This window comes from Pelophylax lessonae, assembly GCF_965119305.1.
Source record: "Pelophylax lessonae genome assembly, chromosome: 1".
Lineage (NCBI taxonomy): Eukaryota > Metazoa > Chordata > Amphibia > Anura > Ranidae > Pelophylax > Pelophylax lessonae.
In genome coordinates, this window is record NC_138768.1 from 601,032,996 (window position 1) to 601,051,560 (window position 18,565).

General features: G+C 43.5%; 1 protein-coding gene across 2 annotated transcripts in view; it reads right to left on the reverse strand.

The window, feature by feature from the left end:
* Positions 1 to 205: 205 nt before the first annotated feature.
* The window catches only part of UBE2D3 (ubiquitin conjugating enzyme E2 D3), a 140,140-nt gene continuing 121,780 nt past the window's right edge, over positions 206 to 18,565 (reverse strand). For both annotated transcript variants that reach the window (XM_082261704.1, XM_082261705.1), the window contains exons 6-7: positions 9,353 to 9,446; positions 206 to 862 (exon numbers count right to left, since the gene is read on the reverse strand). In XM_082261704.1, coding sequence (XP_082117830.1) covers positions 817 to 862; positions 9,353 to 9,446 — 140 coding nt within the window. In that variant the 3' untranslated portion in view covers positions 206 to 816. The remainder of the gene's footprint in view (positions 863 to 9,352; positions 9,447 to 18,565) is intronic.

An 18,565-nucleotide genomic window follows, 5' to 3' on the forward strand; every position in this document is an offset into this window, starting at 1 on the left:
GTTTATGCAACTTTATTGAAGAATAAAGACTAAGAGCTATTAGTTGATCAGTCATCCATTGACGCTTGAATGGTTTTATTCAGTGCTATATTAACAGTGTTTGGAAGATAGATCAACTAATAGCTCGGCCTCCAAAAAAAAAAAAAAAAAAATCTCAATGAAAAATTACAAAACTTTTGATCCTGTTATTAAATGGGGTTTCACCTTCCAATTTCAATTTGTCATATTTATTGACATGCATAAAATACATTACTTCTGTTCCGCTATATAAATTTCACCAACTCGCCACCCAAACATCAGTTATGAGCATAAAGTACATCATGAAGTCTGAAATAGCTGAAGGGTTTGACCAAAATATCCAGAGCAAATCCATGGTCCTGTATTCTACAATGACAGACAACTGGGCATTGTTTTTGTTTAATTTATTTCTGCTTAGCACCTTCCCCTCCCTAGCCCAAACAGAGGCACTATCTTCACCATTTCAGTGAGAAATGAAAGATGGATTTAGTCTCATAACCAAGTTATGGTGAAGACATTGGCCACATTTTAACACATGCTCCGTTTGATACAATTATGAATCTTGGGCAATTGTATTCTGGTAACTACTTGACAGTCTAGAGCAGTTTCTGTCCAATATTGAGCTAAAAGTCTTCCCATGTGAGCATGTGCATGAAGGGAGGCAGCACGAAAAAAAAAACAAAAAAAAAAAAAATAGAGAGGGGAAGGTAAGTAGATGAGGTCTGAAAGGGAGGGGAAAACAGTAATTTAAAGTTTATTCCAGCTATAATGCAGGTTTATTCAGACTTGAAGGTAGCATCACATAGCATATTTCTGAGTCCATTCCCGGGCTATTCTGTTGTACCTGGAAAAGTTATACAAAAGAGAAGACATTAATAAAAAAAATGCAGTTTTCAATGCTAACATCCCACATAATTAACGATTTGGCACTTTTTTTGTTTTACATCTTTAGATGCAAAGATTTACTTCTACAAAACTGTATGAGCCAACACCATAAACAAAAAAAAAGTGAAAACTGCTCTAGAAATAAAAAGGTTTTGGCAATAAAAAGGCTATAAGGAAATGTAATTATTTACAAGTGTTAGTAGAAAATAAGTGCACATTTTATTTTTACATTCATGTGTATGCCAAATACAATAATAGAATATTCTACATAAGACTGGAAAAACATCTATGCAAATTATCCTGAAGTGGTTTAACTTAAAATCAAAATGTGTGCCAATGCCAAAGAAAGCGTACGTATTACATGCTACATGTACATGTGGTTAAAAAAACGTATTCATAATATTCCCAATTACATTTGGAGTGTGCAACAAAGGCAAAAAAAAAAAAAAAACCACATGTTCCAGAATGTCCATGTCCTCTGAACTCTAATCTAGCTGAACATTTTACGCCAATGAGGTGCGATCCGCGCTGCAACAGGTCAACAAAGAAGTAGGCTAAGCAGGAACGACCTGGACCACTGCTCAGTGGAGTAAATTAAAAAAGCAGGAGTTTGGTTAGAGAAGAGATGGAGGATGACCGAGCTCATATCTACTCAGACATGGATAGCCACCTGAAATGGTGGCACTTGTGTGCGCTCGACCTCACCCTTCCCTTATAACTGGCTGCGATTAATAGCAGCAGGATCCAATAGCTCTTGGTGCGACCTCTGCTCTCATGCACATCACTGGATCGCATTCAGGCTCAAATGTTTGGGGGGTTGCATGCAGGTGGTGTTTTAGCAGAGAAAGCATAAAGTTTTATGCTTTAAACTAAAACCTCAAGGTTGTTTGGAATGCTGCTGTAACACATGCATATTTGGAAACCCAACTTGTTACCAAAAGCTTTTTTTTGTTTTTTTAAACTTCCCATTTGAAATTGGCTGGGAATTCGAAAAGTGAAGTTTTAACCATGAAACGTCAACTCTTGCACCCCTGGTCTTTTACAGTCTTTATTTGCTTCTGAAATTTGTGTTTGTAAAACTTTCACAACTTAAATTGTAAACTGTTTCCTATAAAAATAACAAACATGTAATTTTTACCTGCTCTGTTGCAGTGGATTTGCACAGAGCAGCCGGATCCTCTTCTCAGGTCTGTCTGTGATCCTGGCCCCGCCCTCTTGTTCAGTGCCCCCCCACAGCAAGCAGCTTGCTATGAGGGCACCCGTCACAGCTCCTTGTGTCCAGACACTGAGCCTCGACCCCCTTTTCTCCTGATTGGCTAGCGGACTTTGACCACAGCAGGAGGCAATGGCGCCAATGCTGCTGTGACAGCCAATCCGGAAGGAGAATCTCGGTCAGTTGAGACACTTTGACATCGCTGGACAGAGGGACCGCAGGTTAAGTGTTGGGGGGCCTGAGAGGGGTTGCTGCACACAGAAGGCTTTTTATCTTAATGCATAGAATGCATTAAGATAAAAAAACTTTCTGCCTTCACAACTCCTTTACGGTTTCTGGCATCAACATTTTCAGAGACTTAGTAAAAATGTATAAGTCTTTATAAACCCATTCTGATTTGTCCAGTTAGTCACTGTGGGCATACCTTGGTAATTATAACCCAGCTTTATTAAAACCTAGAATTTTACTACTGCTAAATTGATTACAGAATGTCTGCATAAAATTCTAAGGAATGTGCGTTTTTGGAAAGCCTAGCAGTCACAGCAATGTTTCAGCCTTCCAATACTAAGATCTTCCATGCAGTGTGAGATAGACAAAGGCAGAAAACTGAAGATTCATTCTTATTGCTGCGATTATTAGATGCTTAAAATATCTGTAGATTACGATTTAAAATCTTAGAGGTGCAAGACAGAAAGGTATATCTTCATGCATTATATGCATGAAGATTAAAAGCATTCTAGAAGCCCCCATATTTATTTTTGCCCCTCTGTCCAGTGATGTCCACGAGTCCCTCGGCCGTCCTGGGACTCTCCCTCCTGGCTGAGATGCTCCTGCTGCTGTCAAAGTCAGGGAGTCAATCAGAAGAGGGGGCAGGGCCGAACGGCAGCTCCATGTCTGAATGGACACATGGGAGCTGCAGCTCAGCTACCCCCATAGCAAGCGGCTTGCTGTGGGGGCACTCGATAGGAGGGAGGGGCCAGTAGCAGAAACAAGGGACCCCAGAAGGCTCTGGGCCGCTCCATGCAAAACCAACTGCACAGAGGTAAGTAGAACTTAATGGGTTTAAAAAAAAAAAAAAAAAAAAAAACGACTTTACAATTACTTCAATTGCTTGGCTGTCTAGGTAGCCATTTCAGAGAGGGAATTTATTTAAATTGAAGAAGCTGTGCATGGCAACCAATCAGCTGCTTTCATTTTCATAGCATAACTGGACATGCTGTAGATTGAAGCTGATTGGTTGACATGCATAGCTGTGCCAGATTATGTCTGCGCCAGATTTAAAAAATAACCATCATGTCTAAAGCACTGACCCCACAACAATCAGGTTTGCAGCCCTGGACATTTGGCTTCACTTGCTGTGTGAAGTTAATAAAGCCACTAGAATAGCGGCACCACTCACATCACACATTTCCTCTTTGTTCTGCTTTGTGTTGTTGAGCTTGAAATAAGGCAGGGAAAGAGTTATCCATGTATGTTACTTACAAATAAGCACATCTTCCTGCTCACATTTCCAAACAGACCCAACTTTAAAGTGCTGCTGCAAGAATTTCTGACCAAAGCTTTATCCGCAGAAGATCCACCTGGATTCTCTCGAGATGCTTTGGAGAAGGGCACAAGGTTGGGAGGACTATTTTCTCAGAGGTAGAAGACCGATCCCAGCTTAGAAAGAAAGAATGGTTTTGGGCATAAGACAACCATGTCTGTGTGAAGTATGAGGAACGGCTTCTTACAGGAGAGGAACACAAACTGACATGTCTGACCAATGTGATAGCAACCAAACAGCAGGAGAGATCCTCTAGGAATATCCCCGATTGGGTCAAAGGGTGGTTCTTGCAGGGCAGAGAGAACCAAGATCCAAAAGGAATCACAGGGTAATGCAGGGGGGCTCAACGCAGGATACAACTTGACTAAAAGTTTTAACAAGGGAGACTAAAGCCAGATGTTTAAAAAAGGATAAACCTCTTCCTTGTCCATTCTCTTTCAGAGTGCTTAAGGCCAAGTTCTGGTCAAGATCTTATTCTAGAAAGGACAGAATGTGAGGCTCAGAGTAATCTCTGGGATTAAAGTGCCTGTGTTCACACCAGGCAAAGAAGGATTTCCAGGTACAATAGCAGATATTCCTAGAAGGGTTTTCTTGCTTTTAGCAAGGTACAAAAGACTCCGAGAACTCCATCTTTAAAACGTTACTAAACCCAGGACACTGCATTCACTATCTGTTCTCCCACAGAACATGGAAATAAAATTGTTTTTGTAAATATAAACGGCTAAATACCTTTTCTCATAAGCAGTTAGAGCAGTCTTGTGACTTCTATTAGTGTCTGGTTAAAGCTTGGAGGGGAAGTTTTTATTCTCCCATGAAGATGCAGGACTCCTAACCCTCTGTCTGGACAGTGCTGATCACATGCACCCTCCCAAGACAACACAAATCTAGCAATACACACCAAACTGAGTAGGTGCAGATTGTCCCCTAGCATCTGTACTATCCAGAGATGGCTTGTTGACTCTGGAAGATGGGGAGGATAAGAGAAGACCGGAAAAAAAACAGCCTTTTTATACAATACAGTGGAATAACCCCTTAAGTTCCAGAGTGAGTATAACAAGCATGTCTAAATGCACACAGACTGATATTACTGCTGTAGGTTTAGTGACACCTTAGTCCTGGGCTTCAACAGCCATGAAAATAAAGACACTGAAGGAAGATGGACTAGACTGCATGGAGATAGACGTTGCTTGCTAGGAAGAGGCCAGGGATTGTCTGCTAGAAGTCCGAGCAACAGGTACTACTGGGCCAGCTTGGTGTAGTTAGCATCACTGTTTCTCATCCACTATTCGAGCAGACTAGGCAGAATCCGAACTGGAGGAAAATTGGATGATTAGCCTTAACTGATACAAGGGAATCAAGGAATTTGAGGTACAGACTAGGATACCTGGTCCTGGCTACAGCTTGTTGAACCCAACAGCTAAGAGGTCTACACCGGAGTCCCTAATTTCTGACACATCAAATCGAGAATTACTGTGGCAAGGTTCGATTCCCCTTAACCCAGGCAGTGGCCACCGAGGTAGTCCAGTTTTCCAGTCCTGGGATGTGGACTGCAGAGATCAGTGAGTTTCCATCCATGGGAATATCTGAATTGCATTCTTCTAGGCTGCATGACTACTCATACCCCTTTGATGGATGTAGGGCACAGCCCTGACATTGCCCGACTGAACCTTTATTAGGGGTATATGAGGAGGCAGATGGGTCCAATGCTGTACACAGCTAACTAAACTGCTCAGATATAGAATGTTGGTGAGGAGCTTGTCTTCCACCAGTAACCATGTTCCCTAGAATGTGATGGACAGGTATACTCCTCCCCAGCCTGAAAGACTGGCATGGAACGCTTTTCAGTGATAGGAAAGAAAAGCCCTCCCTATTGTTAGGGCTGATCTTGAAATCCGCTAAGATAGAGAGTCCCCTACTTAGCTGGGAATGGAAAGGTTGAGAGAAGGAGCATGCCTGCTACTGGTTGACAGGATGTGTTGGAAAGCCCTTGGAATACAATTGGGAAAATGTTACAGCCTTGAAAGAAGCTACCTTGAGGCTTAGAACTCATATAGAACTCTAATTGGGATGTCTCCGTTCTAGATTGATGAAAAATGTACCTTTCTTGAAGGAAAACATTTACTTGGGATGTGTCCAGAACCAGATCAAAGTATTTTTTAATCACCCAAACAAAACATCTGAATTGTCCTGTGGATGTTTGCTGACAGCTGGATAGGAGGCGATTCTTCAGGAGAAGGTTTGGACAGTTTTGCTCTTCTCAGAATTCCCAGGCTCTGCATGAATTACTCCGAAGAACTGCCCTTTTGGCAAATCCTCTGAACCCAAACTGCAAGCGATTTTCTGTCACCAAGTTACAAAGCGCAGAATGCACTGATGAGGTAAATAAATGAGAATATGTATACTGGCATCTTGAGGTCTAAAAATACAAAGTATTTTCCCTGCCCTGGGGAGGCAATTACCAACCTTGCAGATTGCATGTGAAATTCTGGTAGAATCTGAAGGTATTTGTTGAGGGACTTTATGTTCAAAATAAGTCAGATGGGCATCCTTAGGCTTTGGTACCATAAACAGATTTGAATAGAATCCTAAACTGTCTTAAAAAAGGTACTGGCTCAACTACTTCCTGGTACAAGTGACGGCTCAGGACATTCTGCAAATAGGACTGTCGTTTGGCAGCTTTTGGCTGATCTGAAGAGAAAAAAAAAAAAAAAAAGCTGTAAAAAGGGGTAAATTTGTACCCGATTTTAAAATCAAAGACTGAACCCACATGTCTGGGACCCAGAGAGGGAAATGGTAACAGATGTCTCCAACTCCTAGGAGTGAGGGTGCCCCTTCATTGGGAAAAGGGCTTTGTGGAAGACTTGCTGGGCTTTGAGGCTCAAGTCTTTACTTCTAAAGGAAGGTCTGAACTTCAGTTTAAAGTTGAAACCCGAGTAAAGTGGCAAGGTGCTCTATGAAAAAGGCACACACATGGTGTTTTACAGGCTTCAGCTGTCCAGAATTTTAACCACAAGAATCTGCGCAAGTGAATGGAGATTAGAGCCATTATGGAAAATTAGTCTCATGGCCTGTTCTAGGGCATAAACAAAATAGAGGGGCAGGTGGTTGTTGTATTTGTTCTGTTAAAGCAGACTCCTGAAAATGCTCCTTGTTCATTGCCCCAGTCCAGTTAGTTGCAGTTTGACATACAGAAATTGCAATGAGTGCTGGTTGCAGGGCTGGACCTGCAAGAGTAAAGAAAGCCTTTAAGAGCATCTCAAACTTTCTATCCGCAAAATCTTTGAAAAGGAGGAACATCTTCAAAAGGTACAGTGAAATGTTCAAAACTGAGATGGAAGGATCACTTCTTTGTAATAAAAGGAGTTCTGCTGACTGGACAGAGTTTGTGCCCGAAATAAAGCTATAATTGGTGCAAGGGGTGCATCCCCTCTCAGATGTGTGCTGTGTAAGCCTTCGGCAAAGCAAATGTGCGCCTGTGGTTTTGCAAAGGCTCCCCTTTCACCTTTCCTCTACCATAGCTACATGTGAAGGTATTCACAAAGTAGCTTGTGGAATATAGAATTTAGAAAAATGTAGCAACTCTGGTTTATATCTGCCCTGTATCAATTTCTTGTGACAAAAGGACGGGAGGAAGCGCCAGAGTATCCTATAAGGGCCCTGGGCAAAAGTGCAGGTAACCTGTACAACCTGTGGTGTGATGTCACACCTGGTCATCCACCACCTGGGACTAAGCTGTAAATGGTTATGTTTTTAGGCACCAAATTAGAAAAATATACACCATATTGAATCCAAGCTAAAATCACCTCAGTCTTTAACAGTAATAGTCAGCAACATGGCGAGTTTGTCGTACCTACACTACTACGCATTGCCAAGGCAAACACTTAGGCAGAACAAATACCGAAAACATTACAGGCCATCTCTACAGCATGGGGTCTGGGTAAAGGTTTGAAGTAGACCTGATCCAGATGCACTGCTTTTAATTGTGGCATTAGAAGGCAGTGAGGAGTTTATTTTATCTTTGAATTCTTCAAATTAAAGAAATAAAATGAAGGGGTTAGGATATGAGTGATTTCTCAGTGAAGGGAAAAAGAGGACCATCACCTTTAGCACACTAGTGAAAAACTAAAGACTCACAAAGTAGGGTAGGTTTATAAGGGAGGCACCCAGAAGCAGGTCCTCAAAAGCTTTCCCATTGTGTAATCACCTGAAAGCAGGGGCCTATAAAACATAGGAGGACTCACAGTGCTGGCAGCCGACACATCCGTTTTGCTTTCGGCTGTGATCGGAACTCCGCCCCTCCAGCCCGATGCGATCCAGCCCTGCCTCTAGTCTCCAGCCGACCATTACTCCGCCCATTGTCTCTCCTGGCTGCATCGGGGGCAGGATCAGGCTGTAATGTTTTGTAAATAGATTCAATGGAGAGACAATGGGTGGAGTAATGGTCGGCTGGAGACTAAGAGGCAAAGCTGGATTGCATGGCGGCGGAGAGGCTGCAGAGCGCTACAGTGCAAAGCAGCGGGAGAGGGGGAGAGACGTCCGGAGCATGGCGGAGGAGCACCGGGGGACAAAGGCTGCTACCGTACTACTGCTGGGACACTTCACTCAGCCCGCTTCCTCTACACTTCGGCTCCGACACAAGGCTCGGGCTGTCGGGGCGGGAGAAGTTCTACAAGTGTGGCGGATCCCCTGGCGGAGAGCTGAGCTCTGCTCACTGATCCCTCCTCCGGAGACTGTCCGGGAGAAATATCGCTATATATATATATATATATATATATATATATATATATATATATATATATATATATATATATATATATATATATATATATATATATATATATATATAGTTAAAAACCAAATAGCGCAATGTACTTTTTTCCCCAATATCGTGCAGCCCTAGTCTACGTATTTATACATTTACAAGAAAAAAGGCCATTTCTGTGTACTCTCCAAATCAAAAAGGACACTGACATTTCAAACAGGGATTCATGGTTCATTTTATACCCTATGCATTTACAGTGAACAAAAAGGTGCACTCTACCAAATTCAGAAACTTACTCCAATTTCTGTACCAGTTATCTGCTGAACAATTTTGTAAACGAATTAGATATCCCAAGAGCTATACAGTATCAAAACAAATACTTTGGTATACTGTCAACTACAATGTAAAGGAAAAAAACAGTTTAACACCCCAAAGCAACACTGTAAAGCGCAATAAATAAATAAATCAATCTTCAAGTTGCCACTTTGTAATTGAAAAAGTACTACAAGTCTGATTGATATTTTCTTATGGAAAGTGTACCAGGTCCTTGATTTAGAATTCTGGGGCCATTTTTAATTATGATAAAAAAAAAAAAAAAAAAAAAAAAAAAAAGGTCCCCTAAATCCATGCTTCACTCAATATTGCAAAATTTCCAAAACTCTTACCCCTATCCTATGACATAGCATATTTTTTCTGTCCATTCTCTTGCTAGCCTATTGTACCCAACAATTTAAACACACAGCTTTTTCGAACAACCTACTTTAAAAACCATGATGAAACGAACATTTAGAAAGCCTAGTATCAAAAATGTTTATATCTATGCATTATATTTTTATATATAAGGACTAACTGGTAAAGAAGACAATGTTGCATAAGAAAAAAAAAAAAAAAAAAAGAAAAAAAAGATTTCAAAGTATGAAGCAATACTCACTTTTCCCTATCTGTTTTGTAGATCCGTGCAATCTCTGGCACTAGAGGGTCATCTGGGTTTGGGTCACACAACAGTGAACAAATTGACAAAAGAACTGAAAAGAAAAGTTGTGCTCATCAGTCAAGGCAGTAAAAATATTTTATACATTATATTACAACCCAGTTCAAATAGGACCCAATATGGCTTGGAGAACAAAGAATGAGAAAACAGATTTGTTTGAAGCTAACATTTTTTAAGCTTACATTTTAAAATATAAAATAAAATGTGGGGAAAATATGAACTTCTTGAAATGCCAAAATTTTGCATCTAAATAGTAACCCATTACCAATATAGGAAACCTTTAACACTCCTAGCATTCTGGTCATTAGGGCAAAAGAACATGACAAAAGAACACAAGAGGGGAAAAAAAAAAAGATGGCTAGAGGATTCATGAAAGATGGACCTGTGATATGGGATCCACTATTGTCCCTGCAGGTCAGGTTTAAAGTTTGTGTTGGAATGCACAAGTATCCCAGTGGTTCCATATTTCAAATTTTTACAAGTTGTTTGGTTTTCTAGCAGTAAGTGTTTTTTTTTTATCTCATTAACCCCCAACAATCCATGATGTGCTCCACTGGATTAGGTTTCATTTTTGAGGTTATGAGACAACAGGAAAGGTTAAGTTTCCCTTGTTTAGATCGTCCATGTAAAAAAAAAAAGAGCCAAAAAAAAGATAGGGTTACTGCGTTATGTTTTATAGGGCGGCGAGGACGACGTTAATATCAAACCAGAAAACTGCAGGTCCATAGCATAGATGGATTACCGTAAAATAAATCCCATGGTGTTTTCTAGCATGCAGTAAACCAGAATTTATGCAGTTGCTTTGTATGTGGTGCATACGGTACTTTTGTGAGCCTAGGGAGTGACATCTAATTGTTTTGAGATGGACTAAGAAAAAAAAAAAACACTGGATTTTTGACTTACCGTAAAATCCTTTTCTCTGAAGTTCATTGACAGATGCAGCTCCATATTCTTGACCATTGGGCGTAAGCTGTTGGCTCCTCAGGAGTTGACTAGGCGGAAACCTTTCTGGTTACGCCACTGAGGCAGTTTCAGGGGGTATACCATCACTTCCTGCTATAGGACTTCAGTTTGTAACAAGCAGTGTCAGAAGAACACAACTCAACCCAACAGAGGGGCAGGTGCTGTGCCCATCAATGAACCTCAGAAAAAAGGATTTTACGGTAAGACAAAAATCCAGTTCTTTCATTTACTGACAAAACGCAGCTCATGTCTTCTAGACCATTGGGATGTCCCAAAGCAGTGTCAACATGAGGGGTGGGAAAAACACAGCAATACGAAGAATTCCTAACAAGGCTAAACATAGCCAACCAGGTAAAAACAGGAGCTCAACCAGGAACAACTGGAGTTGATCACTAGGAAAAAAATGCACCCTCAAGAGGCGGGAGCCTCTGCAACTGCAGCCTGCAAAACTTTGCATTTGAACACTGCATCCGAAGATGCAAGTACATCCACCTTATAAAAAAACGTTGTGAATGTGTGTACAGACGACCACATAGTCGCCTGGCACACCTGAAGACAGAAGGCCCAGGAGACACCAAGCGCCCTTGTAGAATGCGCCTGGACAGGAAGGAGGAACCTGACCCTTAATAGAATAGGCCTGCACCGCTGTCTGCATGATCCACTTGGAAATGGTCGCAGCAGATGCAGCCTGCCCCTTACAGGGTCCATCAGTAAGAAGAATCGCCAGGTACACCCGAATCGTCCTGACCACATTCAAGGAATGTAAAGCAATTTCTTTAGGATGTTTCGGCTTACGACACAAGGACAGTAACACCATATCATTCAAATGAAACCCCGAGACAACCTTAGGAAGGAACGCCTGACAGGGTTGCAAAACACCACTTTGTCCCTGTGAATCACCAGGTAAGGTGACCGACAGGACAACACAGCCAACTCTGACACCCTACGTGTGGAAGTAATAGACTAAAAAGGCCACCTTCTGCAACAAAGTGAGCAAAGGAAGTTCACAATTACAGCACCAAATTAAAATCCCACGGAGGTGCCAGGGATGGCACCAGAGGAGCCAAATGATGAACTCCCTGCACAAAAAAGTGTGAAAAGAGGAATTCGCAGCCAACGGCCTTTCGAAAAAATATAGCCAAGGTGGAGATCTGGCCCTTGAGGTGCCCAGAGCCAAACGTTGATCTGCACCCAGTTGTAGAAACTCCAACAGGTGAGAAACAAAAGGAATGGGAGGGAACGGAGAATGGTCGAATGGACGAACATTGCCTTACTTCCTGGGAACTGCAAACAGATTTGAATAAAAACCTTCAAAACGTCTCAACTCTGGAACAAGCACAACTTGATTTTGTAACCGAACCAACTCCTGGACCATCTGTCCTGAATGAGCAAGGTCCATGGATCTGGAAAAAGGTGAAGACGTCCCCCCCATATATTCCAGGGCCTTCTGAAAACTACCACAAAATACTGGTGGATCACAAACCCTTTCCCTGCAATCCAGACGGAGGAAATGCCAGCTTGTGAGCTGAGGAGCATTTTTACGACGAGGTTCATTGGCCTTTGCAACCTGCGGAAGTAATGTACTCTTACTTCCCGTAAGGACCTTAATGATCTCTTCCATATAGGCACCGAACAAATGGGTCACCTACAAAAAGGTAGCACCTTTTAATAAGCCTGGTCAGCCTTACCAGTCTTTCAACCATATGCAGCGAAGACTCACCACCATCACCAATACCCTGCCGGCCAAAGGGGCCGCATCCAAAGATGCATCAGAAATGTACTGTAACCCCTGGATCAACTGTCTGCCAGCTCAGGAGAGTGTTTACTCCCCTCCCAGATCCTGGCGTAAACCTTTTGCCCATTACGTTAAGGTCTGGGATACCAAGGTGTTAGCAAACACCAACCTCAACATTGAAACAGCCAGGGTAAAAAGATACCGGGTCAGAGCCTCAGCATTCTTGTCCACGGGATCCTTCTGGGGTTGAGCACCCCACCCTCCCACACCTGTACTCTTATCAGTGTCCACTAGCAAGTATATACAGGAGGAGTCCCTTATAGTGCAGTTGCACATCTTTCACAGTAAGGAGTAAGCATTTCCAATGGTAGAGGCTGGATTCATCCTTTTAATGGATAGTGTAGGACCCACTGACAATGGGGTACTTTCACGTAGTGGTGGGCTTGAGCACGATGTGGCCATATGGTGGGACTAAATCCCCATTTTTATTTATTGATTGCCTTTATATTTGATAGTCATTTCTTTTGATTGTGTGCGCTATTCTCTGTAAATATGCATGTTGCTTGGTTCATAGCTGCACCAGCTTTAGAAATGCATGTTCAGGGTGTGCCCCCCGAGGTCTTTGTTTGGGATCCTTAACAGATGGCGAATCCTCCACCGGAAAAAGCGTAGCCTTAATTTAACCTGGAAACCTGAGAGTCCCGACGGTGGAGACGTTCGATTATTCAGGAGAGACACTTCAAAAAGGGATATCTCCTAGCGATGCGCTTAGGTATTCCAACCATGCATTTCGGGGAGCCCCACTGACTAGTGACAAGTTTGTTAAAATAGGCAGAAAATGGGAACACCTTTGTCCCCTTGGAAGGTTTGCGGGTGCGCCAAACTGCACCGGTGTCGCTGACTCAGCACCAGCCGATTCCTCCAACTTTAAAGTTTCCCGCACTTTCAAATAGGGCCTCCACCATTGCGTTCATGCGCGGCTGTGGAGGACGACTCATTGTTCGAGCACTCAGCGTGAGTGGACGCAGACCCAATGGGCTGACACTCGTCCGTGGCGGTACAAGCGATTGTAGGGCTGCCATCATGGCCACCAGGTCAGACAGACCCAGAGGGTCCCACAGCTTCCAGGAGTGGGTCAGGTAGGGATACACGCTCCAGAGGCTCCATTGCCAACAAGGGGTTAATCGGAGCTAAAGCACCACAAGAATCTGCGCACCGCAGCACTGTATAGCAGAGGAAGGATCGTATACCCCCAGAGACTCATCACCCCAGAGCTGAAGAGCGCCAAACAGCCTGCCACACTGAGATGGAAGAGAAGCGCTGACAGACACTAGAGGCCCCCACAGCACATCACTCAAACTTCCTTCAGTGAATAGAAAGTTGGATTTTTGACTATTTCCCCCAACCAGTAACAGATATATTAGCGACTGTCTGGAGGTTTAGCGACTGTCTGGAGGTTTAGAACAGTCACAACGGACCACTTAAAAATAAAAAGGGGTGGGGGAATCAATGAAGATTAAAAAAAAAAAAAAAAATGGATTTTGTCAAAAATGCAATTTTCGCTTTCGTTCATAAACACAGTTCCTGATTCTTCTTAACCATTGGGACGTCCCAAAGCAGTGTTAAACATGAGGGGTGGTAAAACATCAGAAAAAAAAATTCCCAAGGCTAACCATAGCTAATCAGCTAACCAAGCTCTACCATAAACTGGAACACACCTGAAAAATACACCCTCAAAGGACCAGGTCCTCTAAAACGGCAGCCAGCAAAACCTTGCGGCCAAAAGAAGCATCCCCAGATGCCAACACATCCACTTTATAAAAACTTTGTAAAAGTGTGCACCGACGACCAGATGGCTGCCTTGCAAACCTGTGTCACTGACGCATCACGGAAAGCCCAGGAGGCACTAGGCACCCTAATGAAGTGCCTTGATAGGGAAAGGAGGAACCTGACCCTTGATGGAATATAGGCCTGAACCACTGTCTGTCGGATCCATCTGGAAATGGTCGCAGAGGAAGCTGAAAACCCTTTGTGAGGTCCGCCGTGAGCACAATAGAGTGACTTCCTAAAAGACTACATAGCTGCGAGGTACACCCTAACTGCCCTGAACCACATCCAAGGCAATTTCAATCAGATGTTTAGGCCTGGGACACAGGGAAGACCACACAATGTCTTTAGTCAAATGAAAGTCAGAGACCACCTTAGGAAGGAATGACAGACGGGCAAAGCACCACCCTATCCTTGTGAATCACTATAAAGGTGGACAGGATAACGCCGCAAGTTCTGACAACCTTCGCGCAGAGGGGAAAGCTACCAAAAAAGGCCACCACCTGGGACAGCGAAAACAGGAAAAGCTCCCGAATATTTTCAAAGGGAGGCTTATGTAAAGCTGACCACAACAAATTAAGATCCCAGGGCGGCAACTGAGCCCGCACTGAAGGAACCAAATGTCAGACACCCCAAAGAAAGGTACCCACCAGGGAATGTCTGGCCAAAGGTCGTTGGAAAAAAACAGCAAGGCCAATACCTGGCCCTGGAAAAACGCCAAGGCCAATACCTGGCCCTTGATGGTTCTGAAGGCCAACCGCTGTTTAACCCCCATTGAAGGAAGGTTAACCACTTGCCGACCGCCGCAAATACATATACTGCGATAGTCAGCCCCGTGCAGGCAAAGAGACGAACCGATACGTCACTCGTCTGCGAGCCAATAGGGGGCGAGCACACGCCGCCGGAGGCGCGTTCCCGGGCATCCCAGCGCGAGTGACCGGTGGTTCCGATGTCTGCCGGTCACTCGCGATCTCCCGCTGATGTAAATAAAGCCGCCTGTCATTCTCCCTGATGTAACAGCAGAGATCATACGATCCTGCTATGTAGGATCGTATGTCTCTGTGGTTACAGCAAAAGCCACACCCCATTACAGTTAGCACGCCCCTAGGGACACACTTAACCCCTTGCTCTCAAAGTTAAGCCCTTCCCTGCCAGTGCCATTTTTACAGTAACAGTGCATATGTATAGCACTGATTACTGTAGTAATGTCACCGGTACCCCCAAAAGTGTCAAAAATGTCAGTCAAGGGTCCAATCTGTCCGCGGCGAAGTCGCAGTCCCGCAAAAAAAAAAAAAACCACAGCAGATAGCCGCCATTACTAGTTAAAAAAAAATAAATAAAAAATCACAAATCTTTACCGTTGTTAGTAAACGCAATAACTTTTGCGCAAATCAAAATATGCTTATTGCGATTTTTACATTTTTTGGGGGGAATTTCATATAAAAAAAAATGTGAAAAATAAGTTATTTTTTTCAAAATTGCTCTTTTTTTGTTTATAGCGCAAAAAGTAAAAATCGCACAGGTGATCAAATACCACCAAAAGAAAGCTCTGTTTGTGGGGAAAAAAAAAGGTTGTCAATTTCATTTAGGTACAGTGTGGCACGACCACGCAATTGTCCGTTAAGTCACGCAGTGCCGAATCGCAAAATAGGGCCTGGTCTTTGAGCAGCCAAATCCTCCGGGGCTTAAGTGGTTAAGATCTGATCAACTAAGGAGTGAGGATGAACCCCAAGAGACTCGCATCACACAATGTATGTCTTCCACGTACAACGGTAGCTTTCAACAGCATAGGAATCACCAACTTAGACAAGCCTTTATCCTTTAGCACCTGGCGTTCAACAGCCAAGCCGTCAAAGCCAGCCACTATAAAGCAGGATGGAAGATTGGTCCTTGGGACAGCAGATCCAGACATTAGAATGTGTGGGTAGGCGTCTTTTCTTTAATCTTTTTTTACAATACAAATCAAAAATCACAACCAAAAAGATACAGAAAAAAAAAAAAAAAAAAAAAAAAAAAAAAGGAGCATCCCATCTACAATTCCTTCAATACAAAGATATATACATAAAACATAAGCAAGAAATAATCTGCACCATTAGTGTTCATAATCACTATATGAGCAATAAGCAATTGGAATACACCATTTCCTCAGAATTTAAATCCTTGCTAGTCAATCCTTTAAAAGCCAATCTAAAGGGTCCATAATTCCCAATTTAAGAACATCGGCATTGTGTTAAAACGCAATGCCAATGCCTTTTCGTACTCGTACGTTAATCTAACAGATGTTATTATCCACTAATTTAGTAACTTCGATGCTTTTCCACTGTCTAGTTATTACCCTCGCAGCTACCAATATATGGGCTATAATCCATGGTATCTTTATCGGATATCTATCCCCAGATTTAAAAGTGCTAATGCCGGGTTTGGTTCAATAACTGTGCCGGTTATTGTTCCTATAAAATTGAAAATTTGATTCCAAAAGCTTGTTAGATTTTTACAAGCCCATAACGTGTGGTGTAAATTGCCCATTTGTCTGCACATTCGCCAACACAGTGGCGAATGTGTCGGGATAAAATTTTGAGTCGATAAGGAGTAAGATACCATCTAGAGAGAATTTTCTGTGTTAATTCCCAATGGTTAACACACCGGGATATCTTATAGGAATATTTAATGGCTTGAGACCATTGCATATTTGTAAACGTTTGACACAGTTCTTCCTCCCATTTTAGCATAGGCCCGGTCTTCTAGAATATAGATTTAGAATTTAATGCGTTATAAAAGAAATACCTTTCTTCCTTTCGGGAAAGGTGGTATAATAATCATACAACCGTTGGGACAATAATAATGTTGGTAATGGGTATTGACTAAGAAATTTATTTATTCGTATACAAGAAAAATATTCCGTCCTTGTCGATAGAAGTGAGAAGAAAACCCAGACCTAGGGACACCAACTACCGTGTGAATGGACTTCATGCAGAACCTCTGTATAAAGCAGTTTAACGCCATGAGGGCCAGAATTGGACATACCTTGCTTTCTTTCCTGGGAACTGTAAAGAGGTTTGAGAAAAAAACCCTGAAAAAGTTTGGAAGTTGAGACTGGATGAATCACCCCTTAAAAGTCACAAGTCTTGCACTGCCCCAGAGACTGTAAGCGATCTGTGGACAAGTGCAGGTTGGAAGGGAAGAACCTTTCCGGAGAACAAGACCAAACTCGATCTTGAAGCCTGACCTTATAAGTTCGTGGACTCACTTGTCCTGTACCAGGGAGGTCCATGGATCCGGAAACCAGCGAAGATGGCCCCCCACCCCAGAAACGGGTGAGGGCGTCCCTTCATGCAGAGGCAGCCTTGTCCGCAGGTCTGGAAGAGCCCGCTCGTGGCTTGCCAGACCAGGTCCTCTTGGAACCTCCGGTGGAGGCCCAGACTTTTGATCCCTTGTCATGGGACCCTGAGGGGGGGAAAAAAAAAAAAAAAAACGCTCATGCCGAGGAGAATGGCGCACGTCTAAAACGGGGTTCCTTGCCCTTGGTAGCCAGCAGAAGAGTACTCTCCGCTCATGCAACTCTTAACGATTTCATCCAAAGAAGCTCCAAACAGCTGATCCCAAACAGCTGATCTGACTGGGAAGATCAGAAAAGGCCTTCTTAGAAGTCTGGTACGCATACCAGCATTTAAGCCGACTGGAATCCCACTAAAGAGGATGCCAAATGAGGGCCCACCAATGGACCACCAACTAGACCCTGCAAAAAGGGGACGAGAGGGTGTCACCCTCCGAGCCCCTCCAATGCTATCAAAAAGGGAACTGCCCCCACAGCACCACCCCAGCCGCATGGCCTTGCAGGTTGCAAGCCGCAGCCTAAATTTTCGTGGAGGCCAAACCGCATGTGCGCGGATCCGAGTCCGTCAGATTCCCAAAAGGAAGAGTGAGGGCCTCAGCCAAACTCACTGGGGCCACCCCTTAACAGGGGTGCCTGACTCAGCCGCATGGCTTCAGCCACCCTTACAGGGGCGGGGCACCCCCCCCCGGGCACCCCCCCCCCCCCCACACAGTTTGAGCAATAGGCCAAAAAAGCCGCGGCCTAAATTTTTGGCTGGATCCGACCACGTGAGGCGCGGACGCTAAACCATACACTCCCCCTGCCCAACAGCCACCGCGGGGAGGCCAAAGGACATCCCTGCTCTAGTCACCAACCCCCAGGGTGGGAGGGAACCCTCCTCAACCCCCCCGTTGCACAACAGTAAAAACCCGGGCAGCAGCAACACCAACAAGCCCCTTTTAGAGCATGTGGCAAAAGCCAGCTCATAACCTCACCCAGGGAGGGGGGCCAAAAGACCCACAGTGACCACCAAAGGATTGGAGGGGAACAAAGCTAGGAAAAAATTCCATAAAAAAAAAAAATTACACACACACACACACACACACACACACACACACACAGTGTTGAATATTGGATATTTCAAACTTTAACAAAAAAAACTGAAAAATTTGGCGTGCAAAATTATTCAGCCCTCTTAAGTTAATACTTTGTAGTGCCACCTTTTGCTGCGAATACAGCTGTAAGTCACTTGGGGTATGTCTCGATCAGTTTTGCACATCGAGAGACTGAAATGTTTGCCCATTTCTCCTTACAA